Source organism: Myotis nattereri (assembly GCF_964212035.1).
Source record: "Myotis nattereri genome assembly, chromosome: 3".
In the NCBI taxonomy this organism is placed as follows: domain Eukaryota; kingdom Metazoa; phylum Chordata; class Mammalia; order Chiroptera; family Vespertilionidae; genus Myotis; species Myotis nattereri.
Window position 1 is genome coordinate 127,084,324 of NC_138077.1, and position 20,521 is coordinate 127,104,844.

Below are 20,521 nucleotides of genomic sequence, written 5' to 3' on the forward strand. Positions count from 1 at the left end.
GCAAATAACTGTCTTCGGAACTGACAGCATAGCAGAGTTGCAAGAAGGAATTAAGCCATTGGCTCCTTCCTAGCTGCCTGGCAGCTCTGTAGCCTCCAGCAAGTTGAGACTCAGTTTTTCCATCTGCAAAATGAATTTCAGGACTGATGTGAGGGGGAAGGGGACAATCCACATTCCATTATATTGCAACAAATGCTGGATGAACATTTACCTCTGATACTATATTTAGAATATGTCATTTCTAGTATTTTAAACCTTACAACATTTACAGTTATGGTTTTATAACACTCTTTGGGTACCCCATTCCAATGACATTAAGGAGTGAAATTCCGGAACATCTCCCAGGTACTGCTTACTTGACAGAGAACATAAAAGCAGATTGTCCTTTATTTATTACTAGAGGCCCAGTGCATGAAATTCGTGCATGGGTAGGGTCCCTAGGCTTGGCAGGCAATCAGGGCCAATTGGGGCCTTCCTTCCCCCGCCTGCCGGCTGCCAGCCAGGGCCTGACCTCATTCCGCACTGCCCCCTGGTGGTCAGAGCACATCATAGTAAGTGGTCAAACTCCTGGTTGGTTGAACACACGGTAGGTCGAACTCCAGAGGGGACAATTTGCATATTAGCCTTTTATTATATAGGATTATAAAGAGCCTCTTTTATTTAATTTTGCTTTTGTGAATATTGGGAAAACCGAGTGGCTATTTAGTAAATTAGGTTTGAGTCCTAACAACGAAATTTTGTAATACACCTGTGCCAAGAGCCACATACTTAAAAGCTTGAAGGGACTTAATACCTTTAAATAATAGAGCCACACATCATTTTCCTTGGATTTTTGGAGAAATCTGAGATGCTAAAGAAATTTCCTGATATTTGAAATTTACCAAAGCATTTCTCTGAAAATACGTTTAGTATAGGGAAGAAATATTTTTTTTACCCTTTCTTGATGATGGGTTCACCCATCTGTCCGTTACCTGACGCAATGGTAGAATGATTTGAAAGTCAAATGCCTGTGGTTTATTGCTTTGGGCTACTTTGAAGCTTTTTTGTTAACTCCAGGATTTTCCTCTTGTTCTGGAGAGTTAAGGTCACTGGATGAATAAAATACTATCGTAGCAAGCACTGAGAGGAGCTAATCCTAAAATTGTTTAGCTACAAGGTCCATTTATTTTTTTAGCCTTACTGTTCATTTGGGTAAATCCCATGGCTGATAAATTTGCCTTCAGGCCTGACTCTTAATCATTGATGTGTATCCGTGCTTCCTGCCCATTTGGGGTGTTTTGGGAAGGTTGTTTAGAAGCTTGTTAGTGGGCCCTGGCCGGTGGCTCAGTTGGTTGGAGCGTCGTCCCTGCACTCCAAAAGATTGTGGGTTTGATTCCCAGTCAGGGTGCATACAAGAGGCAACTGATGGATGTTTCTCTATCTCCCTTCCCCTCTATCTTAAAAAAAAAAAAAGAAAATCAGTAAGAACATATTTTTAAAAAATAGTTTCTTGCTATCATACTTCTAATATCCCTGTCATATTAAAAACTAAAAACAAAAAAACCCCAAGAAGCTTGTTAGTGGTTATCAGTGTTGATACCTTTCCTGGTGATAGTTGTTCCTGATAAGTGCCTGTTAGCCCTACTGCGAGCCATCAGCACTGCTGGCTCTGCTCAGGGCTTCTTGTACCCACACGCCTTACACAGAATGCCAGACCATGACACCACGGGGGTCACACTGCATTTCTACCCAGGGAGGAGCTAATCCCAAAATTGTTTAGCCACAAGGTTTATTTTTTTTAAAAGCCTTATTTTTTTTTTATTTCTGTAAATCCCATTGCCCAGAATTATGCAGTGTTCTTATTTTTTAATATATTTTTTATTGTTGATAGTATTACAGAAACCTCCCATTTTCTCCCCTTTTCCGCCCCTCCCCCTGTCTCCCCATCTCCAGGTCTTCACCACCCTATTGCCTGTGTGCTGTGTTCTTAGAAGAAAAGAAAAGAAAAAGAACAGATACCATAGTGCCCTGCCTCATTAAGCAAGCTGTGGTACATGTCAGCTCTCAATTCAATGAGTTTAAAATTTTGACTTTTTTCTTTTTAAGACTAGTTGGGGACCTGGCTATGAACAAGAATATCATTTATTTGCCATAAAGTCCTTTGAGAATTGCAAGGACAAACCTCAGCTAACTAAGGCGAGTACTTCCTTGGCCTACAGCGCTGGCTGTTGCAGCCCTTCCCTTGCTGTGCTGTCCCTCTGCCTGTGGCAGCCGGGGCAGGGCTTGGGCACTGGCTGGCGGTCCAGGTCTCTCCATGGTTTCAGGACCCTGCCAGTTCACTGTTCTTGTGGGAGTCAGATGTCTTTACCATGTTAACAATGTGCTCTTTCTAGCCTGGCCAATGCCAAGGTCAGAGCCAGTGTGCTGTGAGATTTTGCTTGGTTTGTTTGATTTCCAAAAGAGAAGGGACAAGAAGGGCTAAAGTATGAGTTGAAGGCTCTCTGGGATCATGGGTGCCTCCTTCCAGCTGCCAGCATTGGGAGCCCTCAATCCTGCCATACCAGGGGCCACAGTGGAAACTGGGCTCACCTACCCCCTCACCCCACATGTTCCCTGGGGGCACTTTCCTGCCCTGGGACCCCCCCCCCCCCACCTCAGCCCTCTCCTATGTGTGCATCACACCTACCCATGCCCTTCAGTGACATTACAAGTGGTGCTAAGGGAGAGAGAAGTTGCAAGCAGCTGCAACCCTCTGCTGTTCAAGAGAGCTCAACTCTGCATGCCCCTGACACTATAGCTCCTCCTTTCCACACACCCCTAACAGAGCTGCTAGATCCCTGCCCTGGTCAGAGGATCCTCCTTGAGGAATGGGGGATGCTGAAATCCACTCCAGTATTCTAAATTAAGTTTCATACTCTCTTATAGAGGCATTTGCTAACGTGCTAGAGTTCAGGTGTTTTCTGGGTGAATAGGCTCTGGTGAGATGCCTTAGGGTACAGAAACACTGTGTCTGTGAATAGAATGATGGGCGTTCACATACAGGTGATCCTCCTTTTATAAATTGAGGACACGTGAGCTTTCATCCCTGTGTGACACTTGGAATCTAATCTCACCTTTACTTAAATTGTCCTTTGCGGTTTTTCCACTGATGGATTTTTGTTTTCCTTAGAGTACCTATTTCTGTGTGAGATTTAAAAAGGAAGGAAGCAGGTTTGTTTTTAGAAGAGTTGGTGGAGTTCTGTTAGCTTGTTTAAATCCTACAACTAGATACACTTTCTCCGAAATTCATTTGTCCTACTGAGAGCATAGTTCCCATTTTGGAAAAGTTACCCTCAGTTGCCTGTGTAGGGCCATCTCTGCTACCAGACAATCAGAAACAGCCGTTTGGGTTTGTAAAACTTCCCTCTGGCACATCGTCAAAATCACTTGCAAAATGGAATCGTCCTACAGCCTCCCCTCTCCTAGGACTCTAAGGACAGTTCTACTCCATCTACATACTTTGCAGTCGTGCTGTTCACAAGTTCCTGGCAGAGTTGAGAGATCCCCTAAACTAGGGGTAAGGGGAGAGTTGGGGGAACCACTTGGCCAATGGCTGTGGCCTTAATGAAGACTGACAAGCCCAAGGGAGGTTAGCAAATACCCCAGGAATCATGCCTGCGCCAGCTCTGCATCCAACAACATCAGCATCGCTTACAAATTTACAATGACCTTCATTGTCCTTGAAGAGCTGCTTAGAAACAAAGTTGCAGGGCATTCTCCCTGGGAGGGCTGGTTGAATGGGTGTCTCTGGCTAACAAAGGCCAATCCAAATGTCCTGGGTGATGGGTTTCCACACTGCTTTTATTTAGGTCTGTCACCAGGTGCCGAGTGTGAGGGGGAGGCAGTGTTTCTCTGTGGCTGTTTTTTTCTGCCTTTAACCAGCCTCTTGAAGTACTTCTGGTTTCAAAGCAGATTTTTTTTCTCTGCCACTTTCAAGCAGCTTGTTTGTGAGATGACATTCTATATCTTTTCAGAAGTGAAACCGGAGCCCCTTGGTTGAAATCCCATGAAAAACAGAGGTGTGAACCTGTAGATCCAGGGCCTTATTTAGATGTTGTTAGAAGGCTCTGAGTGTGTGCAAGCTCCTCTGCATGAGCTGTGGCTCCAGGAGGGTGGGGGAGTGGTGAGGAAGCAGGTATTGTAGGTAGGACGGAGGCTGACCACAAAGAGCACAGGCCTCTCCCCAGGAGTCTCAAAGTGAAACAGAAGTAGCAGAGAATATTATGAAGTTCTCAAGAGAGAACACACCCTTTTGAAATTAAAATTCCATTTTTCCTGAATTTTCTGTTTGCTCTGATTGCCAGGAAATGAGCTATTCCTGATTTTTTTTTTTAATGCTCCTAGCAATACAAAATAATGGTTAAGTTTGTAATGCAGCCTTGCAGTTTTTCAAGGATTTTATTATCTGTTATTCATCGTAGCTCTAAAGATCCCCATCATACACAGGAGAAAATAAACAAGCTTGGAGAAGGAAGGTGAAAGAGCTCTCACAGGCCTGTAGCTTATAGAGTGATCTTACAGGTTCAAGATCCTCTCACTTAATTCTCACTATAATCTGTTTTTCAAAGTTGTCTAACTATTAGTCACCTTGTGTGCTTGTTCACATACAGATTCTTAGGCCTATGCTCTCCTTATTTGGATTATGGTTTCTTAAGAAGGTCCTGAGGGGATTCATATCTCAGGCATGTTTGGGAAATTTTACATAGGCAGCTAAAATGCAGATAAAGTAAATTCTACAAGGCCACTGGACTTACCCGCCCAGTGCCTCTGGTCCCTGGGCCCATCCCCGCACTGTTCCACAGCTGCCTTCCACAGAGGACACAGAGCTGTGGGTGGCACTGGTTTATTCTGCCATGAGTTCATTGAGAACCTACTACATGTGAACCTCTGTTCTAGAAGCCAGGAACAGGAGGGATTATAAACTGAATTACAGGCCTAGTGCAGAAAATTTGTGCACTTGGGGGCGGCGGGGGCAAGGGGTCCCTCATCCCAGCCTGCACCCTCTCACAGTCTAGGAGCCCTCCGGGGATGTCCAACTGATGCGGGGAGTGGGCGTAAGCCGGCAGTCGAACATCCTCAGCACTGCTGCAGATGCAGGAAAGGCTCCCGCCACCGCTGCTGTGCTCACCAGCTGTGAGCCCAGCTTCTGGCTGAGCAGCGCTCCCCTTGTGGGAGCACACTGATCATCAGGGGGCAGCTTCTATGTTGAGCATCTGCCCCCTGGTGGTCAGTTCATGTCATAGTGACCGGTCATTCTGTTCTTTGGTCGATTTGCATATTAGTCTTTTATTATATAGGACTAGTGGCCTGGTGCACAAAATTCGTGCATGGGGGGGCTCCCTCAGCCCATCCTGCACCCTCTCCAATTGGGGACCCTTTGGGGATGTCCGACTGCCAGTTAAGGCCTGATCCTTCCTAACTGCTTGCCTGCCTGCCTGATCACCCCCAACTGCCCTTGCCTGCAGGCCTGATCTCGCCCCCAACTGCCCTTCTCTTCTGGCCAATTTGGTTCTGATTGGTTGGTTTCTATGTCAGTCAGCATCAAAAGCTCTGCCTCCTAGGCAGCCATTGGCTCCTCACAGCACCCAGATTTGGTTCTGATTAGTCACTTCCTATGCCAGTCAACGTCAAAAGCTCCGCCTTCTAGGCAGCCATTTGTTCCTCATAGCACCCAGATTCTGTTCTGATTGTTCGGTTTCTATGTCAGTCAGCGTCTTTGGGTCTATCAATGGGGCCTGATAAGCAGGGCTGATAAGCAGCCCCAGTGGAGGCCTGGAGAGAAATGGAGGCGTGGCTGCTAGCCAGACTGGGAGAGAAAGAGAGAGGCAAGTGCTGATCAAAAGCTGCCACAGAGGCAATGGATCAGTCCCTGCTTCTCTCTTCAGGCCTCTCTCTGGCCCTGATTCGCAGCCCCCTCAACAGTCAGTGCTGGGGCACTGCACCTGCAAATGAAAGCAGTCTGTGCTGGATTGCCACACCCAGCACTGACTGCAGGACTGACTTCCGGTTGGTCGAGCCTCGGTCAGGAGAGCTCGTTACGACCCAGGGTTTTTATATATTAGGATAAGAGACTAGAGCAGTGGTTCTCAACCTTGGCAGCACATTAGAATCACCTGGGAATCTTTTTAAAATCCTGATTTCTGGACCTCATCCTCTGGAAATTCTGTTTCTTTGTTACTAATGTTGTGGCCTCACCCCATAACAAAGAAACAGAATTTCCGGAGGATGAGGCCCAGAAATCAGGATTTTAAAGATTCCCAGGTGATTCTAATGTCCAGCCAAGGTTGAGAACCACTGGACTAGAGAAAGAGTGTCATTAATTGCTATAATAGAAGTGCAGCAAATTCTGATTGCCCTATTAAGAGAGACTGTCCATTGCTTTGTTTTGTTTTGATATGTTTTTATTGATTTCAGAGAGGAAGGGAGAGGGAGAGAAGGATAGAAAATCAATGATAAGAGAGTCGTTGATCGGCTGCCTCCTGCGCACCCCCCACTAAGGATTTGATCCCACAGCCCGGGCATGTGCCCCAACCTGGAATTGAATCATGACCACCTGGTACATAGGTCAACACTCATCCACTGAGCCACGCCAGCTGGGCTTTCCAATTGTTTGTTTGCTTTTTTTATAAAACCTGCTTATGTTGCCTCTTACATTGAATATTCATGGCCAATAGGTGTGCGCTGGTGTGGTAGTCTCAAACGTGGAGGGTGTTCAGAAAGATCTCTTAAGGTATAAGAAAAAAATAGAACTTTTTATCTCACCCTTTAAATTTTTCTGTTTTTACATTTTATAATGTACCTGACATATATGCGTACAAATATATGTACAGTAGGTCCTCGAGTTATGTCAGAGATCCATTCCTACGGCACGACGTCACGCAATTGTTGCCTTAAGTCGGAACCCACCTACATACGCCCCTATGTCACTCACATGGAGCACATACACAGCAGTAATGAAGTGAAACAGTAAAAAAAATTTAAAAGAAAGATAACAATTCCTGACCTTTACTTGTGGTAAATAAATAATAAAAAAAAACATTGCGCCGAAACCGGTTTGGCTCAGTGGATAGAGCGTCGGCCTGCGGACTGAAAGGTCCCAGGTTCGATTCCGGTCAAGGGCATGTACCTGGGTTGCGGGCATATCCCCAGTGGGAGATGTGCAGGAGGCAGCTGATCGATGTTTCTCTCTCATCGATGTTTCTAACTCTCTATCTCTCTCCCTTCCTCTCTGTAAAATATCAATAAAATATATTTAAAAAAAAAAAAAAAAACATAAAGCACATATATACACACGTCGAAATGACGGAACTTTTTTTTTCTTTTATAAATAAACTAGAGGCCTGGTGCACAAAAATTTGTGCACTCGTGGGGGAGGGGGGCCCTCAGCACGGCCTGTGCCCTCTCGCAGTCCGGGACCCCTCGGGAGATGATGACCTGCTGGCTTTGGCCTGCTGCTCCCGGGTGGCAGAGGGCAGGCCTAATCCCTAGGTGCAGCCTCTGGTCGGGCTCAGAGCAGGGCTGATTGGGGAGTTTGGGCGCCGCCCCCTGTCATGCACAGAGCAGGGCAGATTGGGAGGTTGTGATGCCACCCTCAGTCACGCTCAGGGTAGGGCCGATTGGGGGGTTGGGGCACCGCCCCCTGTCACACTCGAGGCAGGGTCAATGGGGAGGTTGCAGCGCCACCCCCTGTCACGCACAGAGCAGGGCCCATCAGGGGGTTGGGGAGCTCCCCCCTGTCACGCACAGAGCAGGGTCGATCAGGGGGTTGGGGAGCTCCCCCCTGTCATGCACAGAGCAGGGCCAATCAGGGGGTTGGGGAGCTCCCCCCTGTCATGCACAGAGTAGGGCCGATAGGGGAGTTGGGGCACTGCCCCCTGTCACACACAGAGCAGGGCAGATCAGGGGGTTGGGGTGCCGCCACTGTCACACTCAAGGCAGGGCCGATGGGGAGGTTATGACTCTACCCCATCACACACAGAGCAGGGCCTGTGGGGGGGGAGGTTGGGGCGCCACCCTCTATCACCCACAGAGCAGGGCCGATCAGGGGGTTGGGGCGCCGCCACTCTCACACTCAGGGCAGGGCTGATGGGGAGGTTATGGCTCTACCCCGTCACACATAGAGCAGGGCCCGTGGGATGGGGGAGTTGGGGCGCCGCACCCTGTCATACACAGAGCCGCAGAGTGATCAGGGGGTTGGGGAGCTCCCCCCTATCAGGCACAGAGCAGGGCCGATCAGGGGGTTGGGGCGCCTTCCCCTGTCAGGAACAGAGCAGGGCAGATAGGGAGGTTGTGGCCCCGCCCCCTGTCACACACAGAGCCGCAGGGCGATCAGGGGGTTTGGGCGATCAGGGGGTTTGGGCGCTGCCCCCTGAAACGCTGATCCCGGTGCTGGGAGGCATATTACCCTTTTACTATATAGAATAGAGGCCTGGTGCATGGGTGGGGGCTGGCTGGTTTGCCCTGAAGGGTGTCCTGGATCAGGGTTGGGGTCCCCACTGGGGTGCCTGGCCACTCTGGGTGAGGGGCTGAGGGCTGTTTTCAGGCTGGGACTGAAGCTCCCAACTGCTCCTTTTTTTCTTTTTTCTTTTTTTATTCTGGGCCACCTTTAGCTCTGAGGCTCCAGCTCTTAGGCCTCTGCTGCTGAAAGCAGGTATCTGGTTTGTTTAGGTTCTATAATCGAAACTCTGTATCAACTCCAGCTCTGAAATCCCATCCGGCTGAAAGCTGGTTTCTGGGATTTTGTTTAGCTTCTATATGTTACAATGTTTCTTAAACTGCAAGCTCAGAGGCCGGCAAGGCAGGCGGGGAACGTTGCAGTCCTCCATCACTGAAGCAAGCAAGCCTCATGTTCAGTTTAAGCTGCCTGGCTGCTGGCCGCCATCTTGACTGGCAGTTAATTTGCATATCATCCTGATTAGCCAATGGGAAGGATAGCGGTCGTACGCCAATTACCATGTTTCTCTTTTATTAGATAGGATGGGAGTGGGGACATAACCACAAAATGACGTACGTCAAGTCCAACATAACCCAAGGACTGTGTGTTTATATAAATACACATTGTACATATTTCTCAGTTAAACAATAAATAGATATGAGATGCATGCTCAAAAATGTCTTAATTAGCCCCAGCCGGTTTGGCTTAGTGGATAGAGCAATGGCCTGCAGACTTAAGCATCCCAGGTTCCATTTTTGTCAAGGGCACATGCCCGGTTGTGGGCTCCATCCCCAATGGGGGGCATGCAGAAGGCAGCCAATCAATGATTCTCTCTCATCATTGATGTTTCTATCTCTCTCTCCCTTTCCCTTCCTCTCTGAAATCAATAAAAATATGTTTTTTTTAAATGTCTTAATTATAAGGTGTTGTATGGTTCACAGAGTTTGCAGCCCACCTCTCAGGTACACATACTCACCTTTCACAGTTGACTTGTATGCTACCAAGAGTCAGTATTATTTCTTCCCAACCTGTTTGTTTCAGCAATACTTGTAATTATTTGCTATAATTTCATTAAATTTTGTATGAACCAGTGAAATATTGTTTTTAAAAAAAGAATAGTCTAGCCCTGGCTGGGTGGCTCAGTTGGTTAGAGCATGGTCCTGTACACTAAAAGGTTTCGATTCCCAGTCTAAGTTGGGCAGATTTGGTTATTGGCCATATTGGACTGTTTTGTAAAAAATTGCTGTCATATTTAGGGTGGGCAAGGCACCTGTAAATAGAGAAATAATCATAAAAATATGGGGTTCTGGTTTAGTTTGGTTTGTAAAAATGTAGGTTCTTGCTCTCCCTTAAAGAATCTAAACTGGAAATCAAAGATGTTATGAGAATGATTTATGCAATGACAGCAACATGGACTCACACATAGGATGGGTGAATAAGTGTACAGTCAGTTCTTGTTATTCACTGTAGTTATTTTCTACTAGAGGCCTGGTGCATGAAATTCGTGCATGGGTGGGGTCCCTAGGCCTGGCCAGCGATCAGGGCTGATCAGGTTCCCTGCCTCCCCGCCTCCTCCTTCCCTCGCCGGCCGTATCTGCTGCTACCCATCCCCGGTTCCCCAGCCCAGGCCCAGCCCCCAGTCAGGCAACTGGGACCTGTCAGCCAGAGGGAGGGACTGGGAGGTTGGCAGCGGGTGCTGATCCGGCGATTGGGGCCTGCTGGCCAGGGGGAGGGGCCAACTACCACCGTGGCAGGTGGGCGGTGGGCTGATTGGGGCCTGCAGAATTGGGGGAGGGACCCAGGAGGTTGGCCACTGGCCCCAAGGAGGGAGCCGGCCTTCGACACCCCTGGGAAAGGGGCTGCGTCCACCACCACCCACCCTCGGTTCCTTGTCCCAGCCCGGGAGCCTGGCCTGGATCAGGTGATCAGGGTCTGCAAGCTGAGAGGAGGGACCAGGATGTGGCCAGCAGGCCCCATTGGTGATCGGGGCCTGCAGGCTGGGGGCAGCTCCTGTGTTGAGCGTCTGTCCCCCTGTGGTCAGTGCACGTCATAGTGACTGATCGTTCCATCATAATGGTCACTTAGGCTTTTCTACATATAGATAGAGGCACCATGAACACAGAATTAATACTGAGTCATTGCTCCTGAATGAAACAGTTATAACATTTCATCAGCTGAATATATAACCTCATTTTATGTGTGTTTCTATTTAAATACAGCTTATTTATGAAATACTATTGACTCATTGACATGAAATTCACAGCCAACAGCACTTCAATTCATCTCTGATGAAAGCTTATCTAAAACAGGTATTTTTTCCATAAGGCACATCACAGTCTCTTGCACTTAGGAACAGCACTTCAGCACTATGCTCCGGGGACATTTTATACACAGAACCACCAACAAAAAGCACTACAGATAGATTGTGGCACTAAACAGACTGCTAAAAAGACACTTGTTTACAGTATGACAGCTGAACAAGAAGGCAGAGTGTCTCCTTTTTAGATCTCAGCTGGGAATGTGAGCCTAGGGCAACTCAAGTTTTTCACAGTGCTGTGCACAATCATGAATGACCCAGAAAGTGCTGCAAGTACTAATTTGGGGTTTACAAGTAAATTTTAATGAATAGGCAAATTCATAAATACAGAATCCACAAATAATGAGGATCAACTGAATGTATTTTGTCAACCAATGGTTGTTGGTGCCAATTCAAACTGCAACAGGAGTCCCCAATTTGGGGTGTGGTAAAGAAGGAAACTTTATTCAGTACAAACAGCTCAGAGGTAATACAACATGGCCATGAAAATAGCACTGTTGTGGAACAGCTCCCTGTGAAGCTGCCTGGGAGCCAGGCGGTCCTGAGGCCAGGCCCCTCTTCAGCTAGGCAGCTCTGCTATGTAATGGTCCACTCTGTGATGGTCCACTCTGCTCTGCCCCCCTCCCTCTGGTCAATGCTGGGTCTGAGAAATCTACAGTGTTTCAGCTGCAGCCAGGGAAAGCCAGTCTTTGGTGGAAAGTGTGCTCCCAGATCCACAGGGGAGCTGGCTAATATAGACAGAAGTCCCCACCTCTGGTCCCTGATTGGTCAGAGTTGTGTAGCTCTGATTGGCTGGGGAAAGCTTCAGTCCTATTGGTTGAAATAGTATTCCAGGAAACCCTTATAAGGGCTGGCTCAGAGGGCAGTTCAGTGCAGAGGTAGGTAGTTTACTGAGGAGGCTTCTCTGCTAAGTGCAGTGTGTGGAGAGATCCCTGTGCAGAAATGGCTGTTCTGCCCTTCCCTTCCCTCCCCTTCCCCTTCCCCTTCCCCTTCCCCTTCCCCTCCCCTTCCCTCCCCTCCCCTCCCCTTCCTCTTCCCCTTCCCTTTCCCCTTCCCTTCCCCTCCCCTTCCCCTCCCTTCCCCTCCCCTTCTCCTTCCCCTTCCCCTTCCTTTATTCCTTTCTTTTCTTTCTTTTTTTTTTTTTGATCCCAGCCAGCCACCTTCTTAGTCCTCAGGGCTTATGGTTTACTCAACTATATAGTGATCCAGAGTCCAGGACAGTTCCTGGCACTAGTAAAAATGAATTTAAAACACTGCACAAAATGTATGTAGGCAGTGCTATATGAATTCGGGAAGTTCGAGATAGTGTAGACTTCAAGTGAAAGATGCCTGTAGGGGCCCACTGGGCTACAGCTTGCGCCAATCTTTCTTTTTTTTCTTTTTAATTATTTTTATTGATTTCAGAGAGGAAGGGAGAGGGAGAGAGAGATAGAAACATCAATGATGAGAATCACTGATCGGCTGCCTCCTGCATGCCCCCTACAGGGGATCGAGCCCGCAACACAGGTATGTGCCCTTGACTGGAATCGAACCCGGGACCTTTCAGTTCACAGGCGGATGCTCTATCCCCTGAGCCAAACCAGCTAGGGCCGCTCCAATCTTTCTTACTTCTTCTCTTATTCTCACTTTCCAGGGAAGGCACGGACCAGCGCCCATCTCCCACAGTTCCCCAAACCATACCTGTGTACGCCCCAGGCAGGACAGAGGGGAAGGGAGAGAGAAAATGAACTATCTCTAGTTCATAAAGTACCAAACCAGATAGGCCATAGGCTTGACCACCCAGCCCGTCCTGCCAGCCTGTAAATCGCACATCGTGGGGCCTTCCTGAGCCCTGGGCTCTGCACCTCCCTGTAGGCCCCTAGCCCCTCTGATTGTCCAGTGCGCTCCTGGAGAAATGGGCTCCTTTGTATTACCTGCACCACATGAGACTCAGTGCAGAGGCTTTTCTTCTGGAGTTTCTATAGATTGACCGCCCCCCCTCCCGCGCCCCCCCCCCCCCCCCCACACACACACACCTACTGCAAATAGTAGTTTGGACATTGTTGACCTGTGGAAAAAAGAGGCAAAAAGCCCACTGTCATTAGCCGTTTGTAATGAGATGTTTTTCTAGATGTATAAGGAACATTTCAAATTCATGCAGAAGTACAGAGACTACTGTAATGACCCCTCACTCGTCACTCAAGTTTCAGGAATTATCCACCCACAGGCACTTGTGTCTCATCTCTTCTCTGCCCCAGATAATTTCAAAACAAATCCCAGGCAACACATTTCATTCATAAATATCTCATTATATGTCTGTAAAGAAAAAGGGCTTTTAAGAAATGTAGACAAGACATTATTATCATCTAATACGGCAATTTTCAACCTTTTTCCTTTCATGGTACACATAAACTAATTACTAAAATTATGTGGCACACCAAAAAATACAATTTTTGCCAATCTGACAAAAAATAAGGGATAATTTTGATTCATTCATACTGGATGGCTATTGTTGTGTTGGCTATTGTCTTTTTTTTTTTTTTTTAACAATCTAAGAACTTTATTCCTCTGTGAAACAATAATAGGAACTGCCGTAGAGGTTTTGTAAGGGGCAGATGTGCTTACATGTGTAAGTACTGGAGTGATGCTTGGCACACAGTACTGTGATCATAGGAATGTGCCCGGGAAATTAGTCTAATGTGACTGAGGAAATTTTAACTAATTAAATGTAAATAACCATGTGTAGCTCTAGTGATGGCTTAGGCCAGAGATTTTTCAAATGGTGTGCCTCAAGAATTTTTAAGACATGCAGTACTGAGTATTTAGTCAGGGGCACTGACCTCTTTTTTCTTAGATTGTCAAATGAAAAAAAGACAACAGCCAACACAACAATAGCCGTCCGGTGTGAATGAATCAAAAACATACCTTTACTTTTTGTCAGATCAGCAAAAAATACACTTTTTGTGTGCCGCAGAATTATAGCGATTAGTAATGTGCCATGAGAGGAAAAAGGTTGAAAATCGCTGGATAGGGGATGTTGACAACCTCCTAATGATTGTATAAATTTTAAGATGGTGGTTTTCAGCAAAGACCTACAGGACAGCACTCGTGTGAAAGTGGAGAAAAGTATTTAACAACGGCATTTCCGACGCATCCATGTGTCCCAGGACAGTTAGGGTGAAAGAGGAGGGCTGCTCTAAAGTAAAGCATTCGTGGGGGCTCCTAGGAAAGGGAGACGGCCTCGTGGTGGGACCCTCACGTGGGGGTTTGTGTTTGCTTCTTACGAGGCGTGTGCCCTCAGCCTTAGCGTTCTCCTCCGTGATAACGGTCCACCTGCCGGGGTCGTGCCACTACCCTCAGTGTGGGCTCAGCGGTGGGAACTGCGGTTATTCTTCAGATAGTGAGTGGCAATAATATCAGAATATAACACATAAGTCATAATCTCTGTCACATGCTGCAACCTCGGTTGAAGAGTTTATCATTTTATCTTGATCAGGTACCAGGAATGCTGATGTGATTGCCTGAGGTGCTGTGTAAATTTGTGCTTTTTGACTTTCAAAATGTTTTATGACTAGAATACACTGAGCAGAGGGAGTGAGGACACCACTTTTTGGTGTGCCACATAATTTTCGTAATTAGTTTATGTGTACCATGAGAGGATCCTTTGGAAGGATCACTCAGTGTGACAGAACAAAGGCCTGCGACAGTGTGCACACCTGTGCTGTCTGCAAAGATGGGAAACCCAGAAGTTGTTAGGCTATAGTTTCTTTTTAAGGAAGAGTTTTTTGTTGCTGACCGTGAGCAGACTGGCTTCTAGATGTTACATCATTCCTATTTTCATTATTATAATAAATTGTTTTATCATTTTATTTTCATTTATTTATAGATCAAAGGACAATAAAATACAATAAGATTAATGGACAGGTGGAAATTCTGACTTCGCTGTCTCCTTATATTCTGTCACTTTCTTCCCAGATGTGACATTTGCTGTGTCACCTTTCGGACACATCGAGGATTGCTACGCCACAATGCGCTTGTCCACAAACAGCTTCCCAGAGATGCAACGGGAAGGCCTTTCATCCAGAACAACCCTTCCATTCCTGCTGGCTTCCATGACTTGGGATTCACCGACTTCTCCTGTAGGAAGTTTCCTCGGATTTCTCAGGTATGCTGATGGGCAGAACCAGCAGCCATCTCCTCCGTGGTCCACAGGGTGGGACTTAAATTCTTCACCCTGAGGTTTCCTTTCCTTCAAATGAGGTCCCTTGGGTTTTGTTTTTAACACCTTTCCTCTTGAAATTCAGTTTTGTCCTTTTTAGTCTTTTTTGGGTTGTTGTGTTGAGAGGTGTAGGTGGCCTTTCATTTTTTTTTTCTTCATAGTTACTTACATCTGAGTCTAGCTCATCAGGGCTTTTGCCCATTCTTTAGGCCCTATCAGAATTAGATTTGTATTTTTAATTACATCAGCTTATAGTTTTAATTAGCCTTACAGCTGAATATTTTCAGCATTGTAGTTTTTTATTTAAAACTAGTGACCCCGTGCAATTCATGCACACTGAAAGGAAATTAATTAGAAGGTGGCTGACGAGGCAGAACTGGGCGAGAAGGGCCGGACACGCCCTGGAACCAACCTCCCGTGCTCCCTCCGGCGTCTGAGGAGTGAGCAGGGTCCCTCTAGCAGGTGGGGTTCCTCAGCCTGGCCTGTGGGGATCAGGTTGAAACCCGCTCTCCGACATCCCCTGAGGGGTCCCAGAGTGCAAGAGGGCACTCTGCTAAGTTGGTGTCGTACAGGGTGTGGATCGCAAAAGTAAGTGTGCAGTAAACCATATTCGAGGCCAACAGTGCCCCAGCAACAACATAACCCACAGCCGAAGGTGGAATCACGTGGGCCCACAAGGAATTGGGTTCCCTCCTCTCTGGTTTTGGGGTACATCACCCGAGAACCGCGGCTGCCAAGTCACTCCAGCTCAGCAGTTCCTGCATTGATCGTCTGCCCCCTGGTGGTCAGTGCACGTCATAGCAACCGGTCGGACGGGCAGAGAGACACTTAGCATATTAGCCTTTTATATATAGATAGATGTTTTGGGTCATTATTAACCTGAGCCATATTTGTTCTCTGCTGATAAAGTACCTGCTAAAACTACTTTTTTCCAAATTTAAAAAATTGATAGATGATAGCAACAGTGAAATTCTTCCAGTGCATAAGCCTCAAGCTCAATTCCATATGTAGGCACCCATATGTGTGTACCCGTGTAATCCCGGATGGTGCTCCCTCTCTCCTTGACAGCACAGGGGTTCTCCACCGTCAGTTAGTTTTACAAGGCACCCATTTTTTAAAAAGAAAATCCTACCACTGTGATATTATTAACTTAACTTGCTTCACTGCTGAGATACCTGGGGATGATGTCATTCATCAAGAAAACATGCTTGTGGGTTTCCTTATTCACTCCAGCAATTAGCGAGCAGGGAAAGGTCAGCTCCTACACGTTATGGAGAAAGTTGGGTACTGCAGCCGTTCTGCATCTCAGTTTAGTGATGATTTTTAAATCCTCCTTTTGATTCCTCGCTTTGCAGGCCTGGTGTGAAACAAACCTGCGAAGGTGCATCAGCGAGCAACACCGTTTTGTCTGTGACATCTGCGACAAGGCATTCCCCATGCTCTCCTCACTCGCCCTGCACAAGCAGACCCATGTCGCTGTGGACCAGGGACGGGAAAGGTTGCAAGCCAAGACCCTACCTGGTGACGCCATGGAACAGAAGGTCTTCCTGGCCTTGCTGGGCCTGCAGCACACCAAAGACGTCAGGCCTGTCCCAGCCGAGGAGCCCCCGCCGGATGACAACCAAGCAATACAGTTCCAGGCACTCAAGTGTCAGCTACCTCAGGAACCCGGCTGCACCAACATGCTGAGGCTATCTCCTTTCGAAGCTTCTTCCCTGGGCGGTTCTCTCACAGTCCTCCCGGCCACCAAGGAGAGCATGAAGCACCTGTCCCTGCAGCCTTTCCAAAAGGGCTTCATCATCCAGCCTGATAGTAGTATTGTGGTCAAGCCCATCTCCGGGGAGTCCGCCATTGAGCTGGCTGACATCCAGCAGATCCTCAAGATGGCAGCCTCAGCACCCCCTCAAATCAGTCTTCCGCCTCTCTCCAAGGCCCCTGTCACCCCTCTGCAGGCGATTTTCAAACACATGCCCCCTCTGAAGCCAAAGCCTCTGGTCACACCGCGGACAGTGGTGGCCACCTCAACACCCCCTCCTCTCCTCAATGCCCAGCAGGCCTCCCCTGGCTGCATCAGTCCCAGCCTGCCCCCGCCGGCCCTGAAGCTCCTCAAAGGCTCTGTGGAGGTGGCCTCCAACACAAACCTGCTGCAGTCCAAGTCCGGGGCCCAGCCACACGCGGCCATGCAGCTCTTCCTGCAGCAGCCACGGGTAGAGCTACCAGGTCAGGCCGAGATGAAGACGCAATTGGAGCAGGACAGCATCATCGAAGCCCTGCTGCCCCTGAGCATGGAAGCCAAGATCAAGCAGGAGATAACAGAGGGAGACCTCAAGGCCATCATGACGGGCCCCAGCAGCAAGAAATCTCCAGCCATGCGTAAGGTGCTCTATCCCTGTCGCTTCTGCAACCAGGTGTTCGCCTTCTCCGGGGTGTTGCGTGCTCATGTGCGCTCCCATCTGGGCATCTCTCCATACCAGTGCAACATCTGCGACTACATCGCGGCCGACAAGGCCGCACTCATCCGCCACCTGCGCACGCACAGTGGCGAGCGGCCCTATATCTGCAAGATCTGCCACTACCCCTTCACCGTCAAGGCCAACTGCGAGCGGCACCTGCGCAAGAAGCATCTCAAGGCCACCCGCAAGGACATCGAGAAGAACATCGAGTATGTGACCAGCAGCGCGGCAGAGATGGTGGACGCCTTCTGCTCCCCAGACACAGTGTGCCGGCTGTGCGGTGAAGACCTGAAGCACTACCGCGCTCTGCGCATCCACATGCGCACGCACTGTGGCCGCGGCTTGGGCGGCTGCCCTAAGAGCCACAAGCCCTTTGAGTGCAAGGAGTGCAGTGCCACCTTCTCAGCCAAGCGCAACTGCGTCCACCACATCCTTAAGCAGCACCTACATGTGCCAGAGCACGATATCGAGAGCTACATCCTGGCGGCAGATGGCCTGGGCCCCAAGGAGGCCCCTGCAGCTGAGGCCTCAGGGAGGGTGGAGGAGGGCAGCGGAACCTTTGGTGAGCGCAAACCCCTTGCTACCTTTCTGGAGGCCCAGAATGGCTATCTTCATGCCGGCCCCACCCAGCCTCCGCCTCCCATCTCTGTCAAGTTGGAGCCGGCCAGCAACTTCTCAGTGGACTTCAACGAGCCTCTGGACTTCTCCCAGAAGGGCCTGGCTCTGGTCCACGTGAAGCAGGAAAACGCAGCCGTGTTCCTGAGCCCCTCTTCCTCGGCCCCCTATGACTGCTCCATGGAGCCCATTGACCTGTCCATCCCTAAGAACTTTAGAAGAGGAGAAAAGGATTCAGCTGCTCCCAGTGAAGCCAAGATGCCTGAGCAGGAACCAGGGAGCAGGGAGCAACTCTCTCCCTGTCCACCACCGTGCCCTACTCTGCCAGTGCCCTTGGGATCCAGTGGGATCTTGGAGAAACCCTTGGCCCTTTCGGCAGCATCCTCCACAGCCACTACTCTGGAAGCCCATGCTCAGCCCTTGCAGGGCTCCGTTCAGGTCGCTGTCCCCATTTACTCTTCAGCCCTCATCAACAGCTCCCCTCTCTTGGGCAGCTCCACCCTGATAAGCAGCCCAGCCTTGTTGAGGCCTCTACGCCCCAAGCCCCCCCTGCTCTTGCCAAAGCCCCCTATGACAGAAGAGCTGCCCCCACTGGCCTCCATTGCCCAGATCATCTCATCCGTGTCCTCAGCCCCCACCTTGCTCAAAGGCAAGGTGGCTGACCCAGGGCCCACAGGCACCAGCAGTAACACCACAGCTTCAGACAGCTTGGGAGGCACCACTGCCCCCACTGAGACCACCAGCCCCAAAGAATCCAGCGACCCACCCCCTGCTGCCAACAGTCCAGAGGCGGCTTCACCCACTGGGCAGGGGCCAGCTGGCTTGTCAAAGAAGAGGGGCCGGAAAAAGGGGTTGAGGAGCCGGCCCCGGGCCAGCAGTGGTGGGGTAGACCTGGACTCTAGTGGGGAATTTGCCAGCATTGAGAAGATGCTGGCTACCACAGACACCAACAAGTTCAGTCCATTTCTGCAGACTGCAGAGGACGATGCTCAGGACGAGTTGGCCGGTGCCCCCGCTGACCACAATGGGCCCAGTGATGAAGAGCAGGGCAGCCCCCCAGAAGACAAGCTGCTGAGGACAAAGCGGAACTCTTATGCCAACTGCCTGCAGAAGATCAACTGTCCCCACTGCCCTCGCGTCTTCCCTTGGGCCAGCTCCCTCCAGAGGCACATGCTCACACACACTGGTAAGAGGGCCTCACACACACTACGTCCAGTGGGGAGACTGGCCACCGGCCAGGGGGAGAAAGAGGGTGGAGTTGAAAGTGTGGGGTCCTGTTCCCATGGCCCCATTCCTAGGTTCCCTTCCTTCTGTCTCAGAAGCAGGGGGTTGGCCTATTGAGGCCATGTGCTCAGGTAACCAGACGACCTATTGCTATTGTATGATCCCTCTGAGGGCTGCTGGTGAAGGGAGGGTGTTGAAAGTAAGGTGTTTTTAGGTGAAAAATGGTCCTAGACCAATCAGTTACTCACTGCCATCCCTCTGGTCCCTTCTGGAAAAGGCAGCAAGATTAAACTCTTGGTTACCCACAGGAGGCAATGAGGGAGAAATGGAGCTTTGTATTAAGTTAATGACCATGCAACTGTTTTCTTAATTATAATTTACTAAATATTCACACAGGACGTATGTCATGGAACTGAGGACAAATTGGGTGAGATCTTCAACCTTTAGATAATATTTTGATAACCTAAATATTAATAGGTAGTACCTAAAACTGAATAAAGAATTAGACAGTATAGGATTGCCATATAAAATATAGGATACCAGTTAAATTTGAATTTCAAATAAGTAACAATTTTTTTGTATGTTTTTCATGCAGTATTTGAGATATACTAAAAATTTACTTGGTTTTTATCTGAAATTCAAATTTAACTGGTGATCTGTAATTTTAGTTGGTAAGTCTGACAACCCTGGGTAATTAGGAGGCTTAAGGTGGTGGCAGCGTGGTGAGGGAGGTGTTGGGACTGACTGGGTGTGAGCCATGCTCTGTGCCAGGTGGAAACACTTCGTTCAGGGCTGATCATCCCTTGAAGCTCCGCAGAAACCCACAGAGGAAGGCTGTTTCTACAAAGGGGAAGTCGAAGAGAGTGTGAGAGGGGATGGAGGGGAGTGAAAGCTGCTGGTCTCTGAGGCTGGTGACCACCTAGATGTGACACCTCTCTCCAGTGTGGTGGAATCCCATGCTGGCATGTCAGGCATGCCTGTCCCTGGGGGACTCATTGCCAGTAGCAGAATTTCTAGGTTTGTAAAGTATAGGCTGCATTTTAAACCATCGTTTTCTTTCCATTTGAAGTCATGTAAGCCTGACAAAGTAAAGTAACAGTTCTGACAAAGGGGACAGTTCAGAAAAGGAGGTGCATCTTAAAGAGAAGGTGACCCCACACTTTCTATTGCTGTCCTTTTTGGATGACACTTTATGGTCCCCTGTGGAGTCTGGAGGGGAATTTCTGTTCCTGCTTTTTAGAAAGCAGATGGTCTGGCTCTGA

At 48.7% G+C, this 20,521-nt stretch overlaps 1 protein-coding gene across 1 annotated transcript in view; it reads left to right on the forward strand.

The window, feature by feature from the left end:
* RREB1 (ras responsive element binding protein 1) overlaps positions 1–20,521 on the forward strand; it is an 80,858-nt gene that overhangs the window by 40,590 nt on the left and 19,747 nt on the right. Inside the window, exons 8-9 of the mRNA XM_081087340.1 lie at positions 14,724–14,913; positions 16,323–19,221. Of these exons, the coding sequence (XP_080943466.1) occupies positions 14,724–14,913; positions 16,323–19,221 (3,089 nt within the window). The remainder of the gene's footprint in view (positions 1–14,723; positions 14,914–16,322; positions 19,222–20,521) is intronic.